The sequence below is a fragment of the Drosophila hydei genome, unplaced genomic scaffold (assembly GCF_003285905.1).
Source record: "Drosophila hydei strain 15085-1641.00,03,60 unplaced genomic scaffold, DhydRS2 tig00000333-arrow-arrow-pilon, whole genome shotgun sequence".
Lineage (NCBI taxonomy): Eukaryota > Metazoa > Arthropoda > Insecta > Diptera > Drosophilidae > Drosophila > Drosophila hydei.
This window is the reverse complement of record NW_022045711.1, coordinates 105,189-115,329: the sequence shown is the minus strand read 5'-3', so window position 1 is coordinate 115,329 and position 10,141 is coordinate 105,189. Positions and strand designations below refer to the sequence as shown.

The window sequence follows — 10,141 nt, the reverse complement described above, 5'->3', positions numbered from 1 at the left end:
ACTCTAACAACAACAATAGCCGCAGCAACAGCCACAACAACAACAACATCAACAATATCAATCAGTAGCAGCAGCAGCAGCAGCAACAGCAGCAGAGCAGAGAGCGCCACAGTTCAATGCCAGAAGTGGCGCCACGCTTGCTAAGCTGCCTCTAGAAGCAGCAACAGCAGCAGCAACAGCAGCAGCAGCAGCATCTGCAACAGCAGCAGTTGCCGTTGCAGCACAACAGCAACAATTGTTAGTCAGCTGCTGCCATGGCCGCCGTTGCTGGCCTTTACGGCCTCGGCGAGGATCGACAGCATCGCAAGAAGCAGCAACAGCAGCAGCAGCATCAAAAGGAACAGCTCGAGCAAAAGGAGGAGCAAAAGAAGATTGCCGAGCGCAAATTGCAGCTAAGAGAGCAGCAACAGCAGCGCAACTCTCTCGATGGCTATGGGTATGCTACACATATACTATATAGCTATACATATTTGTACAATTTGTAATCGAAATCACTCTCTCCTGTCCTTCGACAGTTATTTCCTGGCCATAGCTTGCACTCTTTATATATTTTATAACAACATTTTCTGCAGCTATTTAGAGAGTTCAATGGGAATTGGAATCTAATCTAAGCGAAGAGTCAGCAACTCTTGCACTCTGCAGCTTTTATATTATAAATTAAGCTATATTAAGACTCTTATCTGTGGACTACAAGAAACTTTAGCTTGAACTTCATTTCTTGATTCACAGCGATCTTAACTTTTACTCAGCAGAGGGGAATCTCCCACCCAAATGTGTGCAGTTGCTTTGTTAACAATTTCAAAGCAAAACTGTATCATATATATATATATATATATTATCAAATTAATATTTTATCATGCAAATTGAAAGTCCAAGTTGAGCTGCCAAGTCTCTAGCAACAACAACAATTCGAACTTTTCTTACTTCAATTCGCAAATCTATTCAAAATACCTTAGCACATTTAGCAGAGGTAAACGGACTCAGAGTTGGGTATTTTGAGCAGTTCTTTGCCAAGATTTTACAATTATTATGAAGGCTTAACTGTGCTTACTCTGTACACTATTTTATGGAAACATTCTGTCTGCAGCTGCTCTGCTCGGAGTAGCTCTCTCTACTCAACTCGATATTTACCTTGAACTATTTTTAAATCAATTTCAATACATTGTGCAGAGCGCCTGGCATATTCTCATATATCAAAATATTTTCAAATAAATTTCAATGGACAAAAATGTTGCAATGCAAATTGCAAATAAACTTTCAACCGTTGAGGACTGAAGTCTGTATTGCTCGCTCGGTATCTCTGTCTGGCTGGCTGTCAGTTGGTTTTGCTGCGTGACATAAAGCCGAAGCCTTTGCACCTGCAGCAAATGCACATTAATACGGATGCAGATAACAAAAGTAAAAATGAAATGGACTGAACCAGATGGAGATACAAATGCAGCGACACAGGCATTCAGAGCTACAAACGCGCTGCAGATACATTTATAGAGATGCCGATACAGATGCAGATGCAGATACATATACAGATTGAGATACATTTATAATTACAGATACATATAGAAAAACAATATATGTTCATGTCAGCCAATTGCAGCTGCATTTATATTGGCGCATATATTTGTGCAGCGACAACGACAACAACAACAACAGCAACAACAACAACCGCAAACAGAATATTTTTACGCCCTTCAGCAAATTGAAAATGTCCAAATTGGGTATACGGACTGAGCTCGAAAATGGCTGCATATGCGTATAAAGTCTTTAGACATGACATAGCAAAATGAAGGCAGAGTAAACAGCAGATTCGTGCGAATCGAATAAGCCTAAACATTTATTGATGTGAGAATTATTCCAGTTAGGCGGAACTTTGAAGGCAGGTTGTAGACTTGGCCATCTCACAAAAGAATATATATAAATATATATATACATATATTTCTGATCAGTAGTTGCAGTCGAGTTGCTTTAGCTCTCGGTTCCGTCGCCGCTCTGTCAGCTAGAGCTCAAGAGACAGCTGCTGCTCTAGCATAGGCAGCTCAAACACGCTGTTAAATAATCGATAACTTATCGCATTGCCGTGTAATCGATAGGAATTCAATTCAAACGTGTCCGTGGTAAGAGCAGTTAAGGCTGTAACCAAGGCTTAGGCAACTTCATGCAATCAAGGATTCATTAAGGATGCTGTAACCCGACAGGCAAGTGTAACTCGATAGGCTGTACAGGGTATCAGCTAGTCAGTCACTGGGGACTGGAGCAGTGGCATTTGTTTGCTTTGAGCGCAGCCAGTGAAGGAGTTAGGGTATGTGCCAGTCGATCACAGCCAACGGCCACATTGAGGCTGACTTGTTATTTATTCATTTTACTTTTATTTTCCGCTTTATTTTTGTTTCTGCTTCGTTTTGCTTTTCTCTCTGCCGCTCGCTGAGTGGCGGCTGCGACAGGGACGCTGACAGCGCTGCTGCCACTTTGGCGCCATGCAGCATGTAGCAAGCCATGTATTTTTCAAAAGCCTGCCCCAAAACTCAGCAACAACAAGAGGAGCAGCAGCAGCAGCAGCAGCTGCCTTGGCGCACATTTCGAAGTTTCTTATTGGACTTTGGCTTTGTGCTTAAACTCGTATTTTATAGAATGATATTTTTGGCATGCAGCCAAGCACAACTAGAGTCGTTGGGAGTGGTGTGTGTGTGTCTATGTGTGTGTGTGCTTGTCAAGTGACGCTGACTTTAATGCTCGTGTGCATTGAAAGCCTTTTGGTAATTACATTAAACATGCCCAAAACGCAGCTGCAATTTACACATATACTCTTTCTTTCGCTCTCTGCTTTCATCAGTGGCCTGCCTGGCTATGTGTGTGTGCAAGAGTGAGTGTGTGCGTGTAACGTCACGTGCTGCTGCTGCTGCATTTCCAAAAAAAAAAGGAGAAAAAAACAAAAAACTGCAACACAAAACTCCCAGAGCCATAAAAAGCAATCACACAAACACACACACACACACAGAAACACATACTCACAGTCACATATATTAGAGAGCAAGACAAACACACACACACACATACACATAGGCATACACACTTCTATATACTGTTCAGCTGCCATAAGAGCGAAAGAGAGAAAAGGCATAAAAGGAATTTTGCCTCTGGGCAACGGTTAAACAGCGGCATATGTGTGGGCACAAGTGTGAGTGTGTGTGAGTGTGTGTGTGTGAGTGTGTCTGGGTGTGTGTGTGTAGCAAGTGCAGCATCAACAGCAGCGCCAGCGCTGCCTCAAGGACATTTTCACTTGCATCTACTTCAATTTTGCTGCATTAGTGTCAGTGCCGGAGTTGCTGCATTGATGCTGCTGCTGCTGCTGCTGCTGCTGCTGGTGCAGTTACATGGGATGTTAGTGCTAGTGGTGGGCGTTGTCGGGTGGACAGAACGGCGCTCTGTTGTCAATGGGCGTGGCCGGGGCCCAGCTGGCCATAATGGCGCGACAACGAGGCGTTGCAAATTGCCAGGCACCAAGCAGGCTCGGGTCATGCACGTGCCACACACACACACACACACTCACACACACTCACACACAGAGACACACACACGAGAGTCAAGGAATAACACTCATTGAATCGTTTGAATGCCAGTCGAGCAAACAAATGTGCCAAAGAAGTAGCTAATGCAGTTATTTGAATAAAAACCAAACAAGATTTTTCCTTTCCTCTGCCTCAAGCATGAAAAGTTGTTAAGTTTCCTTTGGTCCTTTGAATAATTTGTGGGAAATTAGTTAAGTGTATGAATCATTTATTCAATTATATCCGATTTATTAACACACATAGCTTAAACCATTTAAAAGCTGTCGTTGGAAGTGTCGAGCAGAAAATCGAATCATACTCTTAATCAATTATGAATCAATCATTAACTCAGCTGTGAATACGTAATGTGAATCATATTTAACTCTAAGTGGCTCGAGGGCTCTGTGCGTTAATTCAATGAATTAAGTTACGATTCAATGATTCGATTAGCAGAGGCCAATTAAATGAGTCGGTCTTAAATTACTGTAGTGATTGCCTAATTGAGAGTCTTCTAAGACACTTGAGAGAATGAAGTTTCATTAGTGATTGAGCAAATTAAACTCAACTAACACGTCAATAGGTATGCAATTGAATCACTTTGAGAGAAATCTAGTATTCAATAGAACGCCATTTACTCTATATTTTAACTGTAGACTAACTTTAATGAATGATTCATTCTGAATGATTCGAAAATATCGAATGATACATTTTTTATTAAATGATTCACTTAAAAATGATTCATTTAATGACTTAAAAATAGTTTTAATTATTTATTATAATCGAACAATTTATTCTGTTCGGAATGATTAATAAATAATTTAAAAAAATAAATAAATGAATAAATATATAAATATAAAAATAAATTAATAAATAAATATATATATAAAAATAAATCAATAAATATATAAATAATAAAATAAATAAAGTTGATGAATCAGTCAATTGAATGATTCATCAAATGAATCCATGTATAACCAAATTGATTTGTACCAAAACTTTAATGAATCGAAAATATCCATTTAATCTTAAATGTTTCTCTTAAAAATTATTCATTTAATGACTTAAAAATAATTCTAATGATTTATTACAATCGAACAATTTATTCTGTTCGGAATGATTCATTAATAAATAATTCAAAAAATAAATAAATTAAAAATAAATTAATAAATAAATACATATATAAATAAATATATAAATAAATAAAAAAAATAAAAAGATAAATAAAATAAATCGAAAAAGTATATGAATCAGTCAATTGAATGATTCACTAATGAATGATAAAAATAGGTTGATTCAGAATCAAGAGAATCGAATGATTCATTGGAACTGAATGATTCATTACATGTTCTTTGTTTGAAAAACTGAAGCACAAATAAATAAAATAGTTTATTATAATCAAACAATTCATTTAGAACTCTATGATTCATGTACAATAATCCATTTACTTTCACAATTGAGTGAATCAAATAATTCTTAAATATCTTAAATTATTTATTTTTAGCAGAATTCTTTACTAATTTATGATTTGAATACAATTCAGTTTCCATAAATGAATGACCTATATATTATATATATACATATATATATTATATACATCGAATTGAAAATATAATGAGATCAAAGCGCTGCCTTCAAATAATTCCATTGCGCATTGCATTAGAGTTTTTTAAATTCAATTAGTAGCAAAACTTGTGCATGATTCATGGTGCCACAGAGCAGCTGCCTGCTCATAAGCCACACAAAATGTGGCAAGCAACAGCAACAACTTGAAAAAGCGCAGCAGCTTTCGGTTAGCAACGCTGCTGTCAACGAGGCAAGCTGAGGCAGCTTGACTGTGACTGACTTGGTCTGACGACACAGCTTTTAGTTTCTCACTTTCGCAGTGTCTCAATATTGAATTCGCTACTCTCAATGCTGGTCGCCATCTGACGGCGGCGCGGGGGCAAGGCGCCAGGCACCAGGCGTCAGGCGCTTGAGTTGCAAATTAACAACAGCTGACACACATTTAAATGCAGCTGCCCCACAGGTGTAAAGCGGCATATTTGCTGATGCAGCCGTATTAAGGTTATGTGCAGCAACGTCTCCCCCCCCCTCTCTCTCTCTCTCTCTCTCTCTCTGTCTCTCTCACTCTGTGTGTGTGCGTGTGGAGCTGCAGCATCATCCATCAGGCAGCATCTAGAGCGAGTTGTGAGCCAAGTCCGTTTAGTAATTGCTTGCAAAGAGAACTGGCACAAGGCCCATTTATTCTGCATATATATATATCTTGATATATATATATATATCCATCTCGCTCCATCTCTTTGTCTCTCTCTTTCTTTCACTTTCATGCTGTCTATCTCTCCTTGTCTACTTCAAATGCAAACATCAATCATATTAAGTAGTAAGATAGCACGACAAACACTGTAGGAGCTGCTTGCGGCACGTTGCAAGCGCCATGTTGCAATTGCCACGAGCTGCGCTTGCAACGAGGCAAGGCTGAAGTCAATACACATCGAAGCCAAATATAAATCGAAGGCCAAGTTTAGAGTTGTTGCTGCTAGAGGCAGGCAGCCAGAGCGAGTTGGCGAGTGTGGCAACCGGAAGTGGCAAGCAATTGAAGCTGCAAGGATGCCACCGACAAACAAAATGACAACAAGCACAGGGGCAGAGAGAGACTTTGTGAGAGGGAGAGAAAGAGTGAGTGAGAGGGAGTCCGCCTCTGCTCATATTCACATCCGGAATGCCCGCTCGAACTCTCATTCGCTGCTTTCGCCCGACTTTCACTGACTTTCCCTGGCATTTCCACGCTTTTCTCGACTGTCTGCCGCTGCTTTCGTTTTGGCTTCGGCTGCTGGCCGCCAAGGCGCCAATTTTTGCCACTGCAACACGCTCGAAGGACTTGCCATAAATTTTGCAAGTTATTTTTTATTTTTTTTCGGTTTCTGCCTGCTTTCACTTTTACACTCTATATGCATACATAGATACACGCACACACATATATATATATACTGTATATACAGTATAAAAATCTATGTATTCATAATAATTTTCAATTGAATACACTTTGCCTTGAGCATTCTGGCATTTCCACGAGTCTTGCTTCAATGTGGAAACGACTCTTGGAAAAATATATTTTCCATATTGTCTCAACGTCACTTTATGCAATGGTATTTTCTAATGCTATCACAATCACAGAGAATTCTTGAATAGTCTTCTTTCCGTAGCCAGCTTGCAACGCATTTTGGGGCACACACAGCGTAAGTGCCTGCCGGCTGCACTTGCTTTCTAAAATCTCTTAGCACAGAAATCCCAACTGGCTGCAGCTCAGCCAGAGCTAGCTAGAAAATGATGAAGCACTCAGAGAACGAGAAGATTCCTGAAATAGTTATTCAGACATTTGCTCAGCTTTCGTGTCTGTTGTCCACTGCGTTCATAAAAATAGTAGTGCAGCCAAATGGAAAAAATGCATTTTCCATTTGAAGGCAGCAAACATTTTCATGAAAGACAAAACTTTGCTTATTTTGCTTGCTCAACAACTGAAGTTTGTGAGGAAAAACATTTAAATTAATAATAAATATGTTAATTTTATTTTAATGAGCGCAGCAGCTCGGAGTAATTAGCTCAAATTGGCTAAAGGCAGCTTCGACTATTCCTAGGAATGCAATAGAAGCCGATTGATGAGTTGGCCTGGCGAGGCAGTTAACAGTTCCATAGACATTAGAAGCATTAAATTTATTTAAGTGCATTAAATTTTCGGATTTGAATCAAGCTTGAGCTTGCTGCTGCTGCTGCTCCTCCTTTTCGTTTTTTTCATTATTTTTTATTTTATTTTTGCATTTTTTATTGCCTGGCTTCGTGCCTCGGCTGCCTTTGGGGCTGCATATTTTATGCAGCGCAACGAGCGCGAAGGAGCCCGAATGTCGGCCAGAGCTTGGGGCAGCATTATTAGCGGCTGCTTTTAATATGTATATCAAAGCTGCATATATATGTATGTCTAGCTATATATATGTATATACAGCAGCATGCATATATATTGCCATTCATTGACTTGACTTTGGCGCAATTAAACTTGCACGAGTGTCGAGACATTTTAAATGCTTTCACTGCTAATTGCCTGCCAACTGACAACTGCAGCTGCTCCCCAGCACCCGCCCTCTCTCTCTCTCTCTCTCTCTCTCTCTCTCTCTCTCTCTCTCTCTCTCTCTTCCCTCTTAGCGCACAAGCCGTTCGTGCTTTACAGGTTAGCAACTGCTCCACTTAGTTTCTCCGCTGCCATTGGCTCCCCTGCGCCACATTGTGCCATAAATTTGCAGCTTAACAAGCGCCGTTTTTCACTGCTCCCACCGCAGCACAGCACAGCACAGCGCAGTCAAGCCGCATGCCACATCATGCCGTTTGGCTTGGATATTTTAGGAATTGATTTAAAAGACAAATGCCTAACATGACACTGACAATTTCATAAGTGAGCCAAGAAAATAGAACTGACTTGTGCCCTCAGCCTGCGGCTAAGTGCAGCATGCTACATGCAGCTCCTTGTGGCAAGCTCTGCCGGAAGCATAAGCTGAAAAGAACACGAATTAAATCCATCTATTGATGAATGCTTGGCTACAGCAAAGGCCACATTTCGAGCTTGACTTGGCCAAACTCAATTTAATTGCCCTGCGACGCACAACGAATGGACTTGGACTGGCCAACCGAGGTCTGAATCACTTCTTCAATTAGCTGCGATTGCTTACATAAGTTGCAACTATATGCCACACGTGAGAAGCTGCAAGCATTGCTGCTCGAGCCAGCCTGCCTCGCCCTCAATATGCTCGTTAAATGAGGCAAATGAGTTTATGGGCTTTGGGCAATGCCCGTTCATCTATTCGTAATTCAAGCTCGACATGGGCGTGGCAGATGAGCGTGCACAATTGTACGGCAGCCCACCATATGTAGCATGACTACCTGAACAGATCGACCTTTTATTTTATATGTAAATGACGACGCATTTCCCTTGGCAGCGCCTCTATAGATGGAGCTATAAATTATAGAGTAGCTATAAGTATAGAGTAAATGCCAAGAATCTACAGCTTTGCAGTCATATCTATAGCATGTCAGAATTGATTTCCTGATCAATTTGAAAGGTGGGCGAGCATTAAGAAGTCGTTGCTATTATTATTTTAAAACTGAAGTTTACTTTTGGCTTGCCTTAACCAAGCATTGAGAACTGATTTGTAGATAAGAAAGTTGATGATGAAAGATAACATTAGACATAACATTATTCAGACATGACATATTCGACTAGGTATATACATATATTGACAGACGACAACTTTTATATCAGAGCTAAGTTTCTCATTCAATCTTCACATTGAAAGCGAGTGCTCACTATAGGCGTAGCTATGCCATAGACCAGACGAGTTGAAAAAGTTCGAGCAGAATTGTCCTGAATCTAGCTTAATTAAAACATTTACTCAACATTTACTAGGCAACTATATGGTACAATCAAATTTAGTACCTTAACAACACATGTATATATGTGGAATTAGAGCCAAACCACAGTCACATTATGAGCGAATAAAAGTAGAATTAAAGTCGTCTTAGGGGTCTGGCAGGGATTAGACCTCTTGCAAGTAGGCTTCGGTGTCGTTGCAATCTATCCGTGTATCTGCTTGTATGTCTTCCAATCTGCTCTTCGACAGTAAACAGCTTGAGGTCTCTGTGGAGTATTGAGTCGCGTATATACCAGGGAGAGTTGGTTATCTGTCGTAGTACTCGGATCTGCAATACCTGAATCCGCTTGTAATTGGATTTGGCAGCAATTCCCCAGATTTGCACTCCACAGAGCCATATCGGTAGGATACATTTTGCATCTCAGTGGCAAGGTGCTCTTTTTATTGTTGAGCCATCGCAGTTGTTGTAGTTTCACCGCAGCTTTGAGGTGCGGCCCAAAAGTGAGACGTCTGTCCAGTGAGATTCCAAGATATTTCGCCTGTGCTGGTTGCTGTAGTGTTACTCCTGCCAGCTGGATTGGGGGGGTATGCATTGTCAGCCTTTTTAAGATGAAGCAAAAAAAAAATGTATTAAATTTAACATTCGTTTCAAATTGCTTTCAAAGCATTGAGTTTGACACTAAAGTGAGCTGGGCTGCGTTGCACTACTATTTTAGTGAACACAGCTGCATGTTTGCCTGACATAAGTTTACATATGTCAACTATAAGCTGAGAGTCCACTTGCTGTGGGGCAGCACAAAGAGGTTTGCTCAACATTCGCATAGCATACTTTTGGGGCAGGCTAGACATGGGAAAGCCTCGCCATTTGATGGGCAGTTGATGCTAAGTATTTGCTCTTGACTTCGATAGCATTTGGCCAACATACGCAAACACTTGCTTAATGCTTAAATTTAAAATTGTGTTTAGCATGTGAAAGCGAAATTCTATTTTAAATTTTGTTACTAATGGACACTTCCGGGCCGCAGTCTAAATATATGAATTTTAAGTGCACTTAAAATTACATTTTCACTGGCGGTTATCATAAAAAGTATTGATTGATGCAATCAAGCGACGGGCGATGGCCAACGTAAGTTCAGTAATACAACTAAATTGTGGCCATATACATATATGCATACTGTCTACCTA

At 40.3% G+C, this 10,141-nt stretch overlaps 1 protein-coding gene across 8 annotated transcripts in view; it reads left to right on the top strand.

The window, feature by feature from the left end:
• The window catches only part of LOC111602868 (potassium voltage-gated channel protein Shaker), a 152,139-nt gene that overhangs the window by 100,233 nt on the left and 41,765 nt on the right, over positions 1-10,141 (top strand). For 2 of the 8 annotated variants that reach the window (XM_023320190.2, XM_023320186.2), the window contains exon 1: positions 57-436. The exons of 5 other annotated variants lie outside the window; for them this stretch is intronic. In XM_023320190.2, coding sequence (XP_023175958.1) covers positions 255-436 — 182 coding nt within the window. In that variant the 5' untranslated portion in view covers positions 57-254. Of the gene's footprint in view, positions 1-55; positions 437-10,141 lie in introns of those variants that run through there. One more of the 8 variants, XM_023320191.2, reaches the window with a different exon arrangement.